The sequence below is a fragment of the Peromyscus californicus genome, unplaced genomic scaffold (genome assembly GCF_007827085.1).
Source record: "Peromyscus californicus insignis strain IS unplaced genomic scaffold, ASM782708v3 Scaffold_23__1_contigs__length_62951481, whole genome shotgun sequence".
NCBI classification, from domain to species: domain Eukaryota; kingdom Metazoa; phylum Chordata; class Mammalia; order Rodentia; family Cricetidae; genus Peromyscus; species Peromyscus californicus.
Genome location: NW_026294534.1, coordinates 61221225 through 61240992, shown reverse-complemented (window position 1 = coordinate 61240992; position 19768 = coordinate 61221225). Strand labels below are relative to the sequence as shown.

Here is a 19768-nt window from a genome sequence, read left to right as displayed (position 1 = left end):
CCTTTGGCTATGGGGCCTGAAGGAGGCGGGGCTTCTTGCCATTATACTTGACCTCTTAAAAGGAGAGGGAGAAGGGTCATGGGCCCTTCTTCCTTTGGCCCTCTTCCTGGTGTGATTGAACTTCGAGGTGGATTCACTCCCAGTCAGATCAGAGGATGACTTCAGCTGTCTACTCCATTCTGTAATTGTGTGTATTTCCTCAGTTTATAGCCTAATAAATTTCCCTACTACTCCTTAACCAGACTCCCATGGATTTATCGCATTACCCCCCCAACCTGTAAACAATGCTGGCATGAACCTTTCACTATATGTATGTGGGAGGGTTCCTGCGGAAGGCAGGTTTCGGGGTGTTGTGTGTGCAGGTGTCCAACACATGGATGTCGAGGTGCTTGGAAGGTGCATGCTTTAAGTTCCTATCTGAGTCCATCATTTCCCTGTAAACAAGCAGCGAGTTGGGGCTGTTTATCACCCTGGTTGGCATCAGTCAGACGCTCCCTGGAGACCTGGAGCAAAAGGAACACCAGGCAAACCTACAGCCAGGCCACACCCCTGCTAGCACGCCATCGGGAACTCTGAACACCCTGGGGAAACAGGACAAGTGCAGCCTGTAGCTCCAGCCCCAGGGCCTCAGCCAGGCCTGCCTGCGACAGTGTGTACAGATCTTTACGCATAACAGACCTTGGTGAGAGCTAAGGGCCATACCTTCACTGCCTCCACTCCAGGCATGGTCTGCGGGTCTCCAAGTCTGGACAGTAGGTGTCTTTACTCACTCTTGCAGCCCCCCACCTTTTCTTCATTTTTTATTTTACATTGTTTTTGAGACAGCTTCTCACTATGTAGCCCTGGTTGGTCCAAAATTTGTTATGTAGATCAGGCTGGCCTCAAACTCAATAGATCCCCCCGGCTCTGCCTCCTGGTATTAAGGACATGGCCATCACTCACATCTCCTGGCTCTCTTTTCTTTCTCCGCCCTCTCTGCTTTCAGAAGCGTTTGCTGTACAGACCAGGATAGCCTCAGCCCTGGAGCAATGCCCCTGCCCCTGCTCCTGAGGCTGGGTAACAGGAATGCGCCACATCAGCACTGTTGGAACTGTTGGTTCATTTGTTACTTTTGATTCTGGTAACGCTGGAAATGTTTGCCATGTAGCAGAGGCTAGCCTCTACTTTACGTCAATAACTGAAAGGATGATAAATGTTTGCCATGTAGCAGAGGCTAGCCTCTACTTTACGTCAATAACTGAAAGGATGACACATGGCGCTGGTGGCGGAAAGGTCACGGTCACGACAGAACCCAGTGTTAGTTTTCAGAGCTTTATTAAGAGGAAAAGGGGGTGGGGAAGAGGAGAGCCAGGCCTGGAGAGAGAGAAAGATGGTGGGGGGAGGGAGCAGAGCGGAGAGGGAGGGTGGGGTCTGCCTCGGCTTTTTAAGGTGCATACACAGTCGCCAGCACACACTGATGATGCAAGACCCCAAACTGCGCATGTGCAGGGGTGAGGGCAGGGTCCTAACAACAACCCGCCTCTTCCTGGGTGCTGGGATGAAGGTGTGCTGCATCAGCCTGTGTTCACTGAAGGATGACGGCTTCATCCAGACACTTTCACACACAGCTCTGACGAATTCCCCTCCTCTTCCCCTTTCCTTCGTTTCTACCTCCTCCCACGCCAACTTTCCCTTCACATTCATATCCTTCCCTCCATCCCTCCTTCCTTCCTTCCCTCCTTCCTGTTCAGTTGGAATCTCCAGCTTGGTCCCATTCCTCCCTCCCCATACCCCGTCCTTTCATAAAGACCCCCAAAAGTCCAGTTCTGCATTCCTGGTGGTCACAGCAGCTCCTTGCCTGAGGCTGCCAGCCCCCCACGTCTCCATCCAAAGCATTACAATTGGGCACAAACCCAGCCTTTGGAGGATGTGTCATCGCTCACACCTACAGGGTATTTAAGCCCCCTCCTCTAGACCAGTCATGTGATTTCTCTCCTGCTCCTTCCCCTCCTTGTCTCTGGGGGCTGGAGGGTCCCCTGGGAGTGCTTTGCCCAAATATTACTTTTTAATTTGGCTTGATCCAGCTTACTTATTCTCGGGGTACAGAAAACCTATCACTTTCCTCCCTCCCTCCCTCCCTCCCTCCCTGCCACAGACACAAGTCCTCCATTGCAGCAGGACTCAAATATGTGCAATAAGCACCAATGAGCCCACGGTTGTCATGCTGCTATGGCACTGGTAGACATGCATGGCTGCAAGCCCCACCATCGCCCGATCCCCATCCTTCCTAAAACTCACAGCAGTCCTCTTGCCTCAGGGTGTATGTGCTGGGATGACAGGTGTGCTGGTCTCATGTCAACTAGACACACAAACCACAGTTATCTGAAAAGAGGGGACCGCAATAACGCCTGCACAGATCTGTCTGTAAGGCATTTTCTATCTTTCTTTTTTTGGGGGTGGGGGTGGTGGTTTGAAACAGGGTCTCTCTGTGTAGCCCTGGCTGTCCTGGAACTCACTCTGTAGACCAGGCTGGTCTCTAGTAACACATTTTCTTAATTAGTGATTGATGGGGGAGGGCCCAGCCCATTCCAGGTGGTGCCATCCCTGGGCAGGTGGTCCTGGCTTCCATAAGAAAGCGGCTGAGCCAGCCAGTAAGCAGCACCCCTCCATGGCTTCTGCATCAGCTCCTCCTCCAGGTCCTGCCCTGTGTGAGCTCCTGTCCTGGTTTCCTTCAGTGATGGACAACAATATGGAAGTGTGAGCCAAACAAACCCTTTCCTCCCCAAGTTGCTGTGGTCATAGTGTTTTGTCACAGCAATAGAACAGGTGTGACTAAGACACACAGGTGTGGGCCACTGTGCCCACTGCTTGTTCAGGGGCCCAGGGGAGATGACCCAGTGGGGTGACAGCATGGGCTGTGCAAGCAAAAGGCTGAGTTCAAAGACCAGACACAGCCTTGCATGGGCCAGCTTTGGGGAGTCAGGGAGACGCCAGGAGCGCACTGGCTGGACAGGCAGACGGGCAAGCTTCAGAATGGGTGGGAGACCCTTCCTCCAAAAGCGAGATGGAGAGTAATGGAGGAGAGGCCGGCGTCACAGCTGGCCTCTGAAGGCCACACATGGCACACGGACCCTCCCCCACGTGTGCCCACAAGACATACAATAGTAATACAAAACAGAGTTCTAAAAGTTAAAGACAATAAAAAATGTTCTTTTAAACGTAAACAAAATTATTATATTTTTGTTAAGGAGAATGTGGAGGGGGTCTACTCTGTGTGTACTAGGAATTGAACTCAGCTCATCAGTCTTGGTAGCAAGCTCCTCGACTGCTAGCCACCTGGGTGACTCTGTTGTCCTCCATTGCATCATCCACTCAGAGTCTGGAACAAGAGAGACCTCTGAATTAGAAGAGGCGATAGTTCAGCAAACAGCGTGACCATCCAATTTAAACTAACTTACATGACTAACAAATGCTTCTCATTTGATCAGATATAACGTGCCAAAAGGGAACCTCCCTAAAGTCAGAGTTGGGGAGGGTTTTGTTTTTGTCTTTTCAGGAGAATGAAGGCGTCCAGCTAAGGAATCTGAAGACTACTGAACAGATGAGACATGTGAAGAAAAAGGACAAATCATCCAGAAAAGATGTCTCAAGAAAAAGTGTAAATTGTCCGTATATCACATTTTCAACAGAATAAAATTTCTTTTTTTTTTTAAAGATTTATTTATTTATTATGTATACAGTGTTCTGCCTGCACATATCCCTGCAGGCCAGAAGAGGGCACCAGATCTCATTACAGATGGTTGTGAGCCACCATGTGGTTGCTGGGAATTGAACTCAGGACCTTTGGAAGAGCAAGCAGTGCTCTTAACCTCTGAGCCATCTCTCCAGCCCCAGAATAAAATTTCATAAGTCTTCCTAAATGTTTGTTTCTGCTCTTCTCTACAGACATATAACGCAAATGGTCTTTTTGTAGTCCCAGTTCAATTAAATATTAAAGCTGGCTGTGGATTGGCGTGTGGCTTTCTCCTTCTCTAAACCCAAGCATGCTTGTTAAAGTAAATCCAAAATCTTTGCTCATGTCAGAAGAGTCACCTGATATGATATGGGACAGAAGGAAAACCAGAATTCAGGGACTATTTTATTGCTACTCATCTCGTGATCCTTCGGTTTTATTTTGACTCTTTAAAGCTTCTCTTAAGGTTACAAATATTATCTCAAATTTTATAAGATTAATATGTATATATTTTAAACTTTTTGTCATGATATTAATGGTCATATAGAGTACTAACTAATTCTAGAAAAAAGCTTCATCTAGCTTCCTGTGCATGATTTCACATTTGAGTCTCTATCAGGTAGCTAGGAATTCAGTTTTTGTACTCTGGATGTACATAACAAATATTGATCCTTTAACCTCTTTGAGATCTGCTGCATATGACATTTAAAATGTTAAAGTTTTCTGCAGTGAACCAAGACCATGCCTAACAGCAATTTTTGAAGTCTCCAAAAGGAGGATGGAGCCCCACACTGATGATTCTACCAGGACTATGATAACACCACTAAGCTGAAAATCACCAACTAAAGATCGGCTTTGGACTACAAACTGCTCAGGACAATCTCAAGGTTGCTAGCTGAGACGATCCAGTCTCACAGACTACTCTAGCCAGGACTTGAGATAAGCCCTGCACTTTCCCATTATGCACACACGGACAACAAATTGTATAGCTAACTCTCCCAGGACTTGACAATTAACCCAAATTTTTCTTTTCAGAATCCCCTAAAGATGCCATCGCCCCCAGACAACAGGAAGTATATTTAAGAACATGATACCCACATTCCCAAGTGGTGGGGTGGGTGGTTTCTGGTCATTCAATGGGTTATGGATATTTGCCATCATTTAGGGTGCAACATTACAAGCTGTAATTGATAATGGACAGGAAAAAAGTTGTACAAAGGAGATTAGATTCAGGGTTCTTGTTTTGAAAAAAAAAAAGAGGATATAAAATAATAGGATAAAGGGTAGATTATTGAATCTACTCTGAAAAGAAAAAAGGGGGAGGGGGATATAGATATAATAGGATAAAAGGGTAGATCTACTTTTAAAAAGCAACTATTTATTTTAACTATTTTACATTGATATGGATCTTTGTTAATACAATTTTAAGATTTTTTTTGTTAGAACATATTGTACATACGTTTCTAATCTTTTTCAGGCTATTATACCCATACAACTATTTAACAGTGTAATACAAATTTCTAGTCCTTGAAAGTTATTACCAACTCTCCAGGGTAATAAGGAAATGCAGGTCAGTAGTCAGTCACCTATTACAATCACAATTGTAGTCAGGTTAGGTATGTTTTCAAGGTCAAACAGAGATATATTTTAGATAGACAGGTCATCTTCAAACACTTCAGAGATCTACAGAATGTGGCATTTAAGATGTTTTAAGAACACAGGTTCTTTTTTTCTTTTATGACAATGAGACATGTCTGTTTCTGGCTACACCAATCTGAGAGGACCAAGCAGACGCCATAACAGGCTGCTCAGTCTTCTCTCTGAGATCAGGCCTCAATTTCAGTTTCCTGAGACTGAGCAGGCAGTTTCTAAGGAGGAGCCGTGAACAAAAGACAATCGATCACTGGTGTCCCTGACCACAAGGTCAAGGGAGATAAGACGCACCAAGCCTGGGCCACTGAGCTGGCCCCCATGGTCAATTCGTACAGTCAGCCTCCACAGCAACTCAAGGACAAAGCCTGGGACTTGTCCAAGCCTGCCCAAAAAGGGAAAACTATAGCCTGACCAGTCCCTAACTAGCCCTGGGTAATTAGAAGTTACTAACATGATTGCCACTCACATAAGCCAATCATATCTAAGATGAGCTAACTTCCTTGGACACTCCCCTTCAGCTATGCTTAAAAGGAGCTCACATGTGTCTGTCAGGGTCTTCGCCATCTTGCCTTTGTATGGATGGCAGGTCCCAGCATGCTGGAAGCTTTCTAGAGACATGAATGATGGTCTTTTGTGGGACTTCTCTAGGACCCTAACACAACCTACTTCAGAGAAGATGATGGGCATCGAAGAAACTATATGGGGTTTACTTTCTTTGTGGCAAAAGTTAGCCACTGGACAAGAAAATGCCCTTGCCTCGACTGCTGACAGTATGCTGTCCAAACTGGAGAAGCAGGACTACCAAACCTTGCCAAGACAAGGTAGGAAGGCCCTTTAGAAAATCCTGCTTCACAGAAAAGTCTGTCAGATATGCTAGGCCTGTAGGCTGAAGATGGACGCTTCAACCTTGCAGAGGAACCTTGGGTGGCTGTCCAGGCAGCAGCTGTCTCTGTCATAACTCACAGTGTTTTGGAAGTCGCTTGATTGCACTTCCTGCCTACTCAGGTAATATTATTTCCTTCTCAGTTCTCTGATGGAGTTGAAGACTTTATAGTTATCTTTATCCCTGTTACCAGATTCAGAAAAGAAATTCACTAAAGAGGTGTAAAGTGCATAGGGTTGAAAGACATTAAAAGACAATTTTTGTAATGCAAGTTAGAATAGAAAGTGAATTAGGTACAACATTTCGTACTCCAGGATAGGACAGATATGGAACATTTTCTCTGAGTGTCGATTGTTAATGGACTAGACATTGTTGATGTAATAATTGCCTGTATATATTGTATATAGTTATTGTACTTATTGTATATAGTTCTTCTTATATTAGTTATAACCTTTTTTTATTTTAGACAGAAAAGGGGAAATGTGGTGATATTTTGTTTGTGCTCTTACAAATACAGCCTGCCTGGAGATCAGAGGGTGGAGCTAGCCACTAGTTAACCATATTGGCCAGGCCGTGGTGGCACACGCCTTCAGTCCTAGCACTGGGGATCTCATGCCTTTGATCCCAGTACTTGGGGGGCACAGGCCTTTAATCCCAGCACTAGGGAGGAGGAATCTGGACGTGGTAGGGCTGGGAGGAGAGAGGAATATAAGGCCAGCTGGCGGAGACAGGAGCTCGGCCCCTTTTTCAGGCCGAGGAGTTGGCAAGGTGAGAAGTGGCTGTGGCTTGCTCCTTTGTCTCTCTGATCCTTCAACATTTACCCCAATATCTGGTTTTTGTTATTAGACCAGTTAGGACGCGTGCCACGTCTTGGAAGAAGCAGCACTCACGTGCACTTGCTCCAAAGCGCCGCAGCCACAGCAGCCCAGGCCACACTTCAATGCTCTCTGCACCGCCAGCTGTGGTAACTCTTCCCTGCATCTTGTCTTGTGAGCTGAAGCGCAAAGAAGTCAGTGAGGAGCGGTAACTGAGGCTGTTGTTAGGTGCCTCCTGGTCATCACGCAGACAGGCCCCAGGTCTGGCCACTCAGAGGACTCCCCTACGACTACCCTAAAAGCAAGCTTGTGAAAAGCTCAGTAGGTTAGGACAGGGTCTTAGAATCCCCCAGTGAGGGGGCTGGGGGCGTGGCTCAGAGGTAGAGTGACAGCTTAGAATCCCGTATTGAGGGGCTGGGGGCGTGGCTCAGAGGTAGACTGACAGCTTAGAATCCCGTATTGAGGGGCTGGGTGTGGCTTATGTGTGAGGCCTAGGTTTCATCCCAGTTGTCCAGGAAAAACAAACAACAGAAAAAGGGGTTATCTAACAAAACTGAAGTGACGCAATCGCACCACATGGGGCGCCCAAGCAGAGCTTTCAAGCTTGAAAGGGAGTTTTGGAAATCTGCAAAGAAGACTGTTCAGAGAAAAGTCTAGAAGAGGCTGAAAGGGGTGGCCCAGCCCGCGATTTCCTCCTTGCTTCCTCTGGCGCGCTGAGACACTGCTCTTTGTAGCCATCAGGCAGCTCTGCCCTGGTCGCTCCACCGACGTGACCCAGTGAGATTCCCAGCAGCACCTCGGGTCTCAAGGATCCTGCCCACTAGGAGGAGCGTGAGCTAGCCCAGGCTCCCCATGGAGGCTGACACCAACTGCTGGAATTCACTGGCCTTGCTGTTGGGGTGCAAGGCCCCCATCATGGGGTACTTCTCCCCTGGGTGTCCCAGATCCTCATCCCCACAGGAGACATCACGAATCATTTGGTCCCCATCTCACAAGATTCTGGGCTGCCAGGGAATCCCTAACCTAAGACAGGGGGTCAGTGGGTCCCCTGCCACATTTCTCTTTTGCTTTTTGGAGACGGAGTCATGGAGACCAGGCTGTTCTTGAACTGCACGTGTAGCCGAGGATAGCCTGATCCTCCTGCCTCCACCTCCTCAGTGCTGAGATGACAGTCGTGTACCACTGCGCTCAACTTCCCCAGTATTTACTCATTTATATTTTAAATTTTGGTGGTGTGGGGCCAGAGCTCAGGGCCTCCACCCTTCCTTCTGAGACACAGTGCAGACTTCCAGCACTCACAGAGCCCTGGGTAGTGGTGCCAAGGGAGTCTCCTGGGTCACAGTTGGGGCACAGGGGACTATCACCATCGACATTATGCACCAGAGTTTTTCGGCAGCTTGGTAAAGCAGCTGCCCTGGGACAGCTCAGGGTTGAGCTCTGATTCCATGCCCAGCAGCCAAGAAAATAAAAGTAAATAACAGAAAGCCCGGGGAGATGGCTCGGTGGATACAGTGCTTTCTGGGCATGGGAACCTGAAGACACAATGTGCAGCATGCTGGGCATGGTGACACACTGTTTCAATCCCAGAACTCCAGAGGCAGAGGCAGGAGGATGTCTGTAAGGTGGAGGCCAGCCTGTCTACAGAGCTAGTTCCAGGACAGCCAGGGCCGCGCAGAGACCCTGTCTCGAAAAACAAAAAGAAAAAAGAAAAAGCAGGGGGCTGGCGAGGTGGCCCACAGCGGTGTCCTGAGCGAGAAGGAAGATGCGAACAGTTAGCATAAAAATGTTATATTTATCATGCCGATGTCAGCACACAGGTCCACTCTGAAGTCCCAAGGCTGCTCACCTGCGCAATGGACCTTTGCTGAAGGTCAGGTCCAGTCTCTAACAGGGTCAGGATCTTGGGGGAGATGCTCTGGCTGCTGTGCAGATCACGGCGGCATCTCTCTAGGTGTGCAGAGCAGAGCACTGCTCTCGGGCTCTGCTTACGGACTGTCCGTGGGCATCCTGGGGTCCAGGACTGCGTCTTGAGTGACGCCACTCGGTTGTGGTCATCAGGTGCAGCCTTGGGTGTGGGGGGCTCCTGACGAAGCTATTTCTGCGTGTCCGAAAGGCATCTTTCACTGTGCTCATTACAAGCGGACAATGCCAGCACTCAGGAAGCCGAGGGGCTCCGCTGGGACTTGACGACCATCTTCAGCTGCCCAGGAGCCTGCCTGGGTCAAAGCACGATTCCAGCCGTGGGTTTTCACATTCCTGCGGCGGCTGGGGAGCAGCTGGACCCGCCGTTCGCGTTCGAGGGCTCCGTTTGCCTTAGACGGAAGGCAGGAGCGCGAGGGTGGGCCGGCCGGCGGGCGTCCCGGCCTCGCGCGCTCCACACGCACTAACCAGCTTCGCCCACGGTGTGGCGCCGCACCGGGCCCGGGAGCCCGCGTCTGCGCAGGCGCCACTTCCCAGCATACACCTGAAGCGGGCGCGAGGCGCGCCGCGGCCTTTTGCGTCTCTCCGTCGACGCACTTTACGGCCGCCCCCTCAATCCCGCGGTGGGAATACGGCGCGCTCGGCCGGCGCGCTCCGCAGGCACCACCCTACTCCACGCCGATTGGGTGAGAGCCCCTGGGCTCCGCTGTGATTGGCCGGAGTCTCCGTCAGTCCCTTTCAGGCTAGTGGCGCGCGGCGGGCCGCCGACGGGAGCGCGAGCGGCTGTGCAGCGGCGGAAGTGTCTCCATAGGAAGATGGTGAGGGCCGCGGGGCGGGGCGGGGGCGGCGCCTGCTCAGCGACTTCGGGCTGCTGAGAGATGGGGGAAACTGAGGCCGGAGGCCACCGGGGCCTCTCCAGGGCCCCAGCCCGCCGCTATTGCGGAGCTGTCTCTGGATGGACACGTTTTTGCGGCCGGAAGAGGGACTATGATCGCTTCCGGGATTTGTCTCCGTCATTGATGGGAATGCTGTACTTCCGGAAGTGGGCGGGGCTAAGGTCTCGTGGGCTCCTTTGGCCGAATTCGTCTGTAACCGCGTCTGGCCGTAGCTGCCCACTGTTTTTGCTACACATCCCGCCCCGAGTGCTGTTTCTTCTCGGGACACACAGCATGTCCTGCTCAGGAGGAAGGAAATGCTTTCCCCCGGTTCAGGCCTCCCAGCCCTGGGCTCCTGGACCTGGGACAGCATGGTGGCGAAGGAGGGCAGGTCTCGTAGTCGCGTGCTCTATCGAGCGGCGCGTTGACCCGAGTTGGCAGAGCCAGACATAACCCATCTCCTCAGTTCTTGTTGGTAGGATGTCCGATTGTGTTCGTTGGTTTTTAAAACTGGACATCGTGTAGCCCAGGCTGGCCCTGAACTACCGATCCTGCCTTCACTCCAGAGTGCTGCGTTGACAGGTACAGCGCTCTGCCTGGATTGTGTGGTGTGGGACCCCCGGGGCCCCCACGACTCAGTCTGTTCCTACCACACGGCATCCACCCAGCCCCTGAGCTCTGGCCTTCCTGGAGGAGTTGCCCAGGGCGTCCAGAGCAGGAGACCCACCCCCTGCAATCACACAGAGACACTCCCAGATCTCTGCGGTCAGTCTGGGACAGGAGTGTCCCAGCTGAGCGTTCCTGAACTCAGAGCCCTCGGCTTTGGGCCTCCACCCATCTCATCTACACACTGAGCCCCAGAGTCTGGAGGATGGCCAAGAAGGAATTTCCTTTCCTGAAACAGACTCCTTTGGTGGGAGGTGCTGGGACTAGAGCCCAGAGGCAGTGGCCGTGACTCCTGCAGGTGCTTTGTGTGGAGGGAGCTACATCGCACCCTCCCAAAGCCAGTGGCTCTCCCAGGCACCTTGTCCACCCTGGCCCACCTCGCTGGTGCTCATCCTGTAACCCAGGCCTTCCCATCCATAGCACTAACTCATTACTTCTCTACGAACCCCACTTCATCCTTTCCTGTCTCGCAACGGGTTTGGACCGTCCCCCAACATGGTCCCTGAGGGCCACCACAGCCTTTCAGGGTTGTGTCCCCAGAGCACACTTTCCTTACCTGTGGGGCTAGACAGGATGCACCTGTGCTGGGTGTCCCTGCTGGCAGTGTCCCCACCCCTGTGTGTACAGCAAGTGTTTACTGCCCCTCTCTGCCACAGCAGAGCCCACACCCACACTGATCTCCTGTCTAGCCGGGGAGACTGGTGCTAATTACCCTGTAATTACAGAGCGGCCTCTGCTGTGGTGGGTGGAAACAGGGTGGCCATTAGGGTCTGGCCAGAGAGGGCCATGCTCAGCAGCATTGGGCAAGGAAAGTCTGGGGAAGGGCACCCTGGGCGGTGACTGGGCCCTGGCGGGAGGGACAAAAGTTCAGTAGGATGGCCTGGCAGCAGCTCCCCGCCTGGGCTGGGCCCCAGCAGCTCCAGGGAGCTGTGCACGGGTGTCTGTTGCCGTTTCACAGTCTGGGCCCCTGAGCCCCTGCCGTCCCTTGGATTCGGGGCATTTGACTGTTGTGTTTGTACCTCTATTGAGACAGGGTCTCATGTATCCCAGGCTGGCTTCACACTGTAGCCAAGAATGACAGTGCCCCCACTTATCATAGGCTGCCATGCTGCGGCTCTGATTTATTTGAGGATCAGCCTGGACACCCTTGTCACTGACCACCAAGGCCATCTGCCCAGCACCCATTGGCACAAGCTCATCCTCCACCTCCTGTCCTCCCAGGAAGCCTCTACAGGAAGTGTGCTCTAGCTTACTTCTGCCACCAGGCCTCCCCAGTCTTCTGAGGAAGGGCCATGGGCTGCAGGGTCCCCAGTCCTCTCATGACCCAAAGTCACCATACTGGACCTGGTGGTTTCTGAGGAGTCTGGGTCCCTTGTTTTGTTTTGTGTTTTGATTCGTTGGGTTTTTTGTTTTGTTTTGTTTTGATGAGACCTCACTATATAACCCTGGCTGGGCCAGAACTCACAGAGATCCACCTGCCTCTGCCTCTGCGTGCTGTGATTAAACGTGTGTGCCCCCACACCCAGCTATGTTTTGGTTTTTGTAGTAGTTTTGGAGACAGGTCTCATGTAGCTCAGGCTGACCTCAAGCTGTGTTGAAGACCCCCCAACCTCAGCCTCCTTGGTGCTGGGGTGAGAACTGTGCAGCATCACACCCAGCTTGTGTTGGTGTTTGTGGGTCTGGAAGGCATGTTACCACCTGCTCTGTCACCATGTCCTGGACCAGCCCTCAGCCCTTCCACCTGTGTCCCAGGCGATGCCCCAAGCCACCCCGTCTAGAGGCACAGCAACAGGGCGTGCTTTGTGTTTCCAGGGAGTCCTTCCCCACTGGATTTGGAACCTTTGGCCTCATCCCCAAAACCGTGGAACCAGAAATCCCAGGCACTGTGTAGCCTTGGGGTTCAGAAGGCTGTGGCCCACCTAGGCTGTATAACAAGACACCATCAGGAGAGCAAGCAGATAAATAGCCTACAAGGTTGCTACCTCTAGACATGGAGGGCCACGCCCCGGCCTGTGCCTGTGCTTCTGGGTGGCAGGAGTTATGGAGAAAGGGCCAGCATGGTCCAGGCAAGTGTGGGTGGCTGGCACCTGCAGGAGGGGACAGTGTGAGGTCACCCGTGCCTAGGTCACGTGCAGCGGTAGCCTTGCCTGCAGTCACACCTGCGTCCGGGACTCACGGTGATGTTTGCCTTCCAGCTCCCCTTGTCACTGCTGAAGACAGCGCAGAATCACCCCATGGTAAGGACGGCCGCTCCGGGCCACCTCTCCTCACGTGTCCACACCCAGTCCTCTGCAGTTTGTGTTGGATGGGCTAGAGATGGCTCAGGGGGTAAAGGTGCTTGCGGCCAAATGTGAGGACCTGAGTTCGATCCCCAGGACCCGCATGGTGATGGCAGGAGAGAGCTGACTCCCCTGAAGCTGTCCTCTGCCCTCCACACTCACACCCTCCCTGAACACAGACAAATCCAACTGTAAGAGTAAAAGGCCCAAAATCTGAGCGCCTGACAACTCTGGTCCCATCCCCAGCGTCACCACACAGACCAGCACAGTGACTCCCTTGTCATCCCAGCTGCCTGGGAGGCTGCAGCAGGAGGATTGCTGTGAGTTGAAGGCCAGCATGGGCAACTTGTAAGACTCAGTTTTTTTAAAAGGGGCAGGAGTGTGACCGAGTGGACAAGAGGTGGCCCAGCGTGCTCCAGGCCTGGGTTCTGTCCCCAGTACCACAGGAATGCTGCCTCTGACGTGTAGTGTTTCTGTCAACCTCTGTCTCATTCCAGAACATTCTTAGCACCTCAGAAGTAAGCTTCATTTCCCTCGGCACTCGTCCTCAGTTCTTCCCCCAGCCTCTGTCCATCTGTCCACAGTGTCTGCCTTTCCATCTTGAGGGCATTTCTGAGTGAGGAACGTGTGGTCTGTGTGTGTCGCTTAACAGTTTTGAGGTTCGTCCACTTTTCTTGGCTGTGTGATGTTCCTCGTGTAGATGACCGGGCTGGGCTTGCCCATTGTCTCCTCACTATCCTCCTGCCTCAGCCTCCAGAGTCCTGGGATGACAGGTGTGTGCCACCATGCGCAGCTAGTGTGGAGTTGTGATTTGTCTGTTCATGCACTGTGTAGGGAACCTAGGCGAGTGGCACCCCGGCCTCCAAAGCTTCTGTTTAGTTGCCTGAAAGGTGTAGTTTGAGGAAGAGAAGCAGGTGTGTCTGGGCGTGTGGGGCGGGGCCTGACCGCACAGCTGCTCCCCTGCAGCTGGTGGAGCTGAAGAACGGGGAGACCTACAATGGGCACCTGGTGAGCTGCGACAACTGGATGAACATCAACCTCCGAGAGGTGATCTGCACGTCACGGGATGGCGACAAGTTCTGGCGGATGCCCGAGTGCTACATCCGTGGCAGCACCATCAAGTACCTGCGTATCCCTGATGAGATCATCGACATGGTGCGGGAGGAGGCTGCCAAGGGTCGAGGGCGAGGGGGACCGCAGCAGCAGAAACAGCAGAAAGGCCGAGGCATGGGTGGTGCTGGCCGAGGTAGGTTCCCGATGGGGTCAGGAGGGACACCCGGGAACCCCCTCTGCATCCTGTGCAGTCTCCATGACGGTGTGGGCCCCTGTGGGTAGACGAGGACATGGGGGTCCGGTGCAGCCTGGGGTCTTCCCGCAGGCCAGTCCTCCACCTGCCATTTGTGGCCCCTGCACAGGGAAGCTGGTGTCTCAGCCGCAACCTCTTCTCTCCCTGCAGGTGTGTTTGGTGGCCGGGGCCGGGGTGGCATCCCGGGTGCGGGCCGTGGTCAGCCCGAGAAGAAACCAGGACGGCAAGCGGGCAAGCAGTGAATGGGCATAGCCCAAGCAGAGCCCAGGACGGTGGGCTAGCCTCTGGGCGCCTTTGCGTGAAGCCCCTGACTGCCACTGGCTCAGTTTCTGGAAGGTTCCAAGTCAGAGGCACCTCTGAAGCCCTGGATGTTCTTTGAAGGGCCGGCTTTTTCCAGGCTTGTTTTGAGTTTCATGTTGGAGCCACAGGTCAGCACGTGTCGGGCTGGCCTGTCCCTCCCCAGTGGACCCCTTACCTCTTGTTATGAAAATAAAGGCGAGCATCACAGACAGCCAGCCCTTCCCTCCACCGTCACCCAACCCAGATCACCTCCCTAAGCCCTGGCCAGCTCATCCTCAGATGCAGCAGTTCCACAGTGTCTCTGTCTCCTGGTCCCCTAGCAGAGGTGAGAGTTGAGCGGACCCCGTACTGAGAAGGCAGTAGCAGGAACGGGAGTTCCGGGCCAGCCTGGGCTACATGACACTTGAAAAAGCCAGGTCTGTGATACAGCACTGTGGAGGCGGAGGCAGGCCATGGGGGGTCAGGGCAGGTTGTTTCCCCAGGACAGGTGGCCAGGACACAGTGTGGGCTGAACTTTTCTCCTTACACTTATTTTTCTGTGTGTGGCTGTTCGTGTGTATGTACCACATGCATGCCTGGTGCCCACGAAGACCAGATGATATTAGACCCACAGGAAATGGAGTTACAGCCGGTGGGTGCCGGGGCTGGAACCCAGGGCTTCAAGAACACTTGGCGAGACAGCACTCAAGAAGGAGGCAGAGGCAGGTGGATCTGAGTTTGAGGTCAGCCTGGTCTACAGAGTGAGTTCCAGACAGCCAGGGCTGCACAGAGAAGCCCTGTCTCAAAAAGAGTTCAGACCAGCTGGCTGAGAAGGTCTGTGTCCCCTCCCAGCTAGAGCCTAGTGCCAGGCGACAGGGTGGCCCTGGCATTGTTGTCTGGTCTTGATGCAGTCTACCACAGGGCCACCCCCTCCCACAGCTGGGTCCCATGTGACACCCTGCCTGGACAGCACTTTGAGGGAGCACATCGTGGCAGGCAGGTCACAATGTTGAGGCCTGCCCCGGGGTAAGGACTGTGGCTGGTACAGCCACTCAGCCCATGGACTCCACCCTGTCTTCACTATGCCCACACTTCAGATCTATGAGCCTGGCCTGGTATGGCGGGGACAGGAGGATTGCCGTGAGTTCCAACCATCCTTAGCTGCAGAGTAAGGCCATGCCTCAGACACTATAAATGAAGAAAATCTAGTGTTGGGGTTTGTTGTTTTTGAGACAGGGTCTCACTGTGTAGACCAGGCTGGCCTAGAGCTCACTCAGAGATCCTCATGCCTCTGCCTCCTGAGTGCTGGAATTAAAGGTGTTCGCCACTCTGCAGGGCTACAATCTAGGTCTGTACCCTGGCCCTCTCCTCAAGGCCCCTCCAGGTCCCCTGTCCTTCTGTCTCCTGCCTCCTGGGCCCCTGTGTCACTCCGCATTCCTGTCCCACAGGACACAAGACAGTCACCTCAGCTGCCTTTGCATCCTGGATCGTGCACCCTGGCTTAGGTGCTTTGGCTTCGAGAAGCCTCTGAGCCGAATGGGGTTTCTGTGTTCTTCCCAGTGAGTTCCAGGAACCCGGCCTCAGCCCCTTTGCAGAAAAAAGGAAACCAGAAGCCAGGCCTAGTTCCTGAAGTCTGGTTTCCAGATCTTTCTGTCTAAACCAGGCCTGCTGGGCTGGCGTCCACACCCATCACCTGACCTCCACTGCTCTCCTGTGGGCAGAGCTTCATGATGGGTGGCATGTTTATGTTCCCTTCACCCCCTGCTGACCCCTTGCAGGCAGACCTCAGTAACTACAGTTTGAGGGGCACCAGGGTGCCTGGCCACGCACCTTGGGGACCCGAGGACATCCCACAGTGGCCCCAAGGCTAGCCGAGTGTGCAGGGACTGGCACCAGGAAACATGGTGGGGCCCTTGCCCTGCAACCCTGTCCTTCCCCAGAGGAAGCAAGGACAAGAGGCCAGCCAGTTGAGGCCACCAGGGAAGAGGTCAGGTGGCATTCAAGACTGGAAAATGGGGGCCAGTGAGATGGATCAGTGGGCGGAGGTGCCTCCTGCCAGGCCTGACGGCCTGGGTTTGATTTCCAGGACCTGCATGGTGGAAGGGAGAACTCTGACCCCCAGGTACCATGGAGAGTCCTAGCACACAGCCCTGGGTTTGATCCTGAGCAGTAGAAGTTGGGGGTGTATGAGACAGGACTGCAGGCCACATGGAGAGTTAGTGTTCAGACGGATGTAGAGTCCCTGTGGCCAGCAGACTTGAGCTGGGACGAGGGGGAGGTGTTGGGGCTCTTCCCATAGAGTAGGGGCGGCCTCCCTGGGGCCTGTTGGCATGTCTGAGGATGGGACCAGAGAGAAGTGGGCAGCCCAAGGCTGCTGCTGGGAGACCACGGGCTCCTCCTTGGCCGCCCTTCCCCCATCAGTTATGGAGACCCAGGCTGGGTCCCTCCTGCCTGGGCTCCAGGCCTGCTCAGCTCTAGCTCATCCCACCTCCACTCCTGGGTGACAGGTGACGGGCATGTGTCCCCAGCACATTGCCAAGGCTCCTGAGACCACCCCCAGGAGGGTGCCCGTGTTTACTGCCCAGCAATAGACAGCGGTGGACAGTCAGGCACATGCTTTTAATCCCAGCACCAGAGGCAGGTGGGTTTCTGCGAGTGCAAGTCTAGCCTGGGCCACACAGGGAGACCCTGTCTCAAGAAAAATAACAGAACACAACAATAACGAAACCCGGAGCGGGTGGTGACCCAGCTTCCCTCTCGCCTCCGAGAACTTGGCGTTGCCTGTGACCTCTGGGCTCAGCTTCAAGGGCCAAACAAGGAGCCAAGAGCTGGTGAGGACCGGGGCGGTGGGGACCGGGGCCATGAGGACCGGGGCGGTGAGGACCGGGGCGGTGGGGCCCTGCTCTGCTAAAGCCTCCATTCCTCTGGGCTCCGCCTTGCAGGGGCTGCTGGGCTTCTCAGTGATACACTTGCAAAAAATAAAAAATCCTCCCTTGGGAAGGGGTGCGGCTCCCTCAGCCTGTGGGGAGGCCTGGGGTTCCCTCCCCAGCAGGACACAACAAAACAAGGCCCTTGACTAGCAACTGAGCCATAGAGGTGCTGGTTAAGGTGCCTGGACCACCTCAACCCAACTGTGCCTCAGTTTCCCTGCTGTGTAATAATAACTGCACCTCCGCTGCAGTAAGTGTTCAGTACATGTATACATGACGTTCCCATCACCCTAGGGCCAGCCTGGTATGCAGCAGGTGATCAATAAATGTGTGGTGCAGGTGAGCCATTAGCCTTGTACGTGGGAAGAACACAGTAAATAGTGGCATGGCAGTCATCCCTGTGACCAATTTGGTATACAGCAGGTAAATGTATAGCATGACAGTCTCCCTAAGGCTAGCCTGGTATACAGCAAGTGCTCAGTAAATGCACAGCATGGTGATCACCCTAGGTCCAGCCTGGTATAACGCAAACACTAAGTAGTCAATAAATGTATGGAGTGGCGTCTTTGGGAACACTCATGCTGTCCAGACCTTACTCTTTTTTTTTTTTTTTTTTTTAAGCCCTGGCTGCCCTGGATCTCGCTCTGTAGCCCAGGCTGGCCTCGAACTCACAGAGATCTGCCTGCCTCTGCCTCCTCAGAGCTGGGATTAAAGGCGTGTGCCGCCACACCGTCCAGCCTATACCTTACTTTTTACAAGCCCTGGAGTTGGTGAAGACCGACTTGTGTCCCACTGGGGACCCAGGCAATTTTTCCATTAGGCCGAGCCTCACTGGGGGGCAGCACCAAGGCCACCGCACCCACGTGAGATCCCACCCAGCAAGCTCCCTCCCTTGGCCCGGCCTCCTCCTTGAAGCCACCAGGCAGTGACTCATGCCCTCCATCCCATCCCGCCTCTGCTGGAACCAGGCTCCAAAACAGTCACCCAGCCTGCTCTCGGGAGGGGCCATGGACATACTTCAGGGCTTCGTTCAGTGCCTAAAAATACCAGCGTCCTGCAGCCTCTCCATCACACCACCCTCCCTGCTGCAGGGCCTTGTCATCCCTGGAGCAGCCCCCTGTGAGGGGGTCCTTTTCTGAAGCCTGTGACCTTGTTCGTGGAGATGTCTCAGAGCCAACTGAGGCAGGAGGCTCAGGAGTGAGTTCTCAGCCTCCTGGGGTCACTCTGCAGCGCCAAGTTCCCCCCAAATGGGCCTGTCTGTCCTCATTAGCTAAGCCCTGGATCGTTCTGGAGGCCTAAGAAAGGTGCACAATGTGGGGGGAGGGATGGGGACAGCGCCCTCCGCTCCATGGTGGGATTCTGGCAGGCACAGGCACAGGCTCCCCGGCCAGCCAGAGCAGCACGTGCAAAGGCCCGGGGCCAGCACACGCCAGCTGGGTGCTGGCCTCAGCCGTCACTCAGCAGGTGCCCCATGGGTCAAGGCAGAATTCTGCCCCACCTGCTTCTCCCTGAGGGAGGGTGAGTCACCCCAGACAGTCTAGTTCAGGGAGCCGGCCTCCCTGACCCCAGGTTCTCAGCAAGCACAGGTTGCTTTGTGTTTACTGAGTGGGTTTTATTCGTTGATATGCCTTATTTCTGTGTGATCTCTCTGTGTGCACGTGCGAATGTGGAAGTCACCGGGCAGTGTCTGGTCCATTCCTCAGGAGGCATCTGCTTTGGTTTTTCAAACGTTTGTTTTTCTATCCGTTTATTTATTTATGGGGTTTGTGTGTGCAAGCGTGGTGTGTGTGGTCAGAGGACAGCTTGCAGGAGCCTGTTCTCTCCCTCCACCGTGTGGGGACCAGGGGACAGGACCCGGGCGGTCTGGCTTCATGGCAGCTGCATTTAACTGAGCCATCCTCCGACACACCAGCTTGCTTCTCTTTGATGTAAGGTCTCCCTTAGCTCCACAGTTTGCCAAGTAGGGTAGCCTAGCCGAAGTCCTGGGGTCTCCTCCCAGTGCTGGGGTGACCCAGTGTGTTAGGGATCAAATCCAGGACCTCATACATGCAGGTTAAGACAGGGTCTTTATGTAGCCCCGGCTGGCCTTAAACTCACAGATTCCCCCTGCCTCCACCTCCTGAGAGCTGGGATCGATGGGCGCGCACCACCATGCCCTGCTCACCTGAGCTGGGATCGATGGGCGCGCACCACCATGCCCTGCTCACCTGAGCTGGGATCGATGGGCGCGCACCACCATGCCCTGCTCACCTGAGCTGGGATCGATGGGCGCGCACCACCATGCCCTGCTCACCTCTTCATGCACAGTCTATTTGGTTTACTCTGTTGTTTGGAGACAGCGTCACCAAGAATGCACCCAGAGGGCAGCTGAAGAAGAAAGGGTCCTTGGAGCAACTGGAGAAGCAAAGGCCCTGGGGCAGGGACCAGTGACATGGCTGAGAGTGGGTGGG

The 19768-nt window shown here is 53.8% G+C and overlaps 1 protein-coding gene and 1 long non-coding RNA gene across 2 annotated transcripts; one reads left to right on the top strand and one right to left on the bottom strand.

Moving 5' to 3' along the window:
• Positions 1-2420: 2420 nt before the first annotated feature.
• Positions 2421-9546, bottom strand: LOC128119263 (uncharacterized). Its single transcript, XR_008221496.1, has 2 exons — positions 7139-9546; positions 2421-3358 (listed from the first exon to the last, which is right to left on the bottom strand). It is a non-coding gene; the product is annotated as an uncharacterized LOC128119263 (long non-coding RNA).
• Lsm4 (LSM4 homolog, U6 small nuclear RNA and mRNA degradation associated) lies at positions 9546-14620 on the top strand. Its single transcript, XM_052752609.1, has 4 exons — positions 9546-9801; positions 12720-12761; positions 13770-14049; positions 14260-14620. The coding sequence occupies exons 1-4, from the start codon at positions 9799-9801 to the stop codon at positions 14349-14351; spliced, it is 417 nt and encodes a 138-aa protein (XP_052608569.1). The 5' UTR covers positions 9546-9798; the 3' UTR covers positions 14352-14620.
• Positions 14621-19768: the final 5148 nt, after the last annotated feature.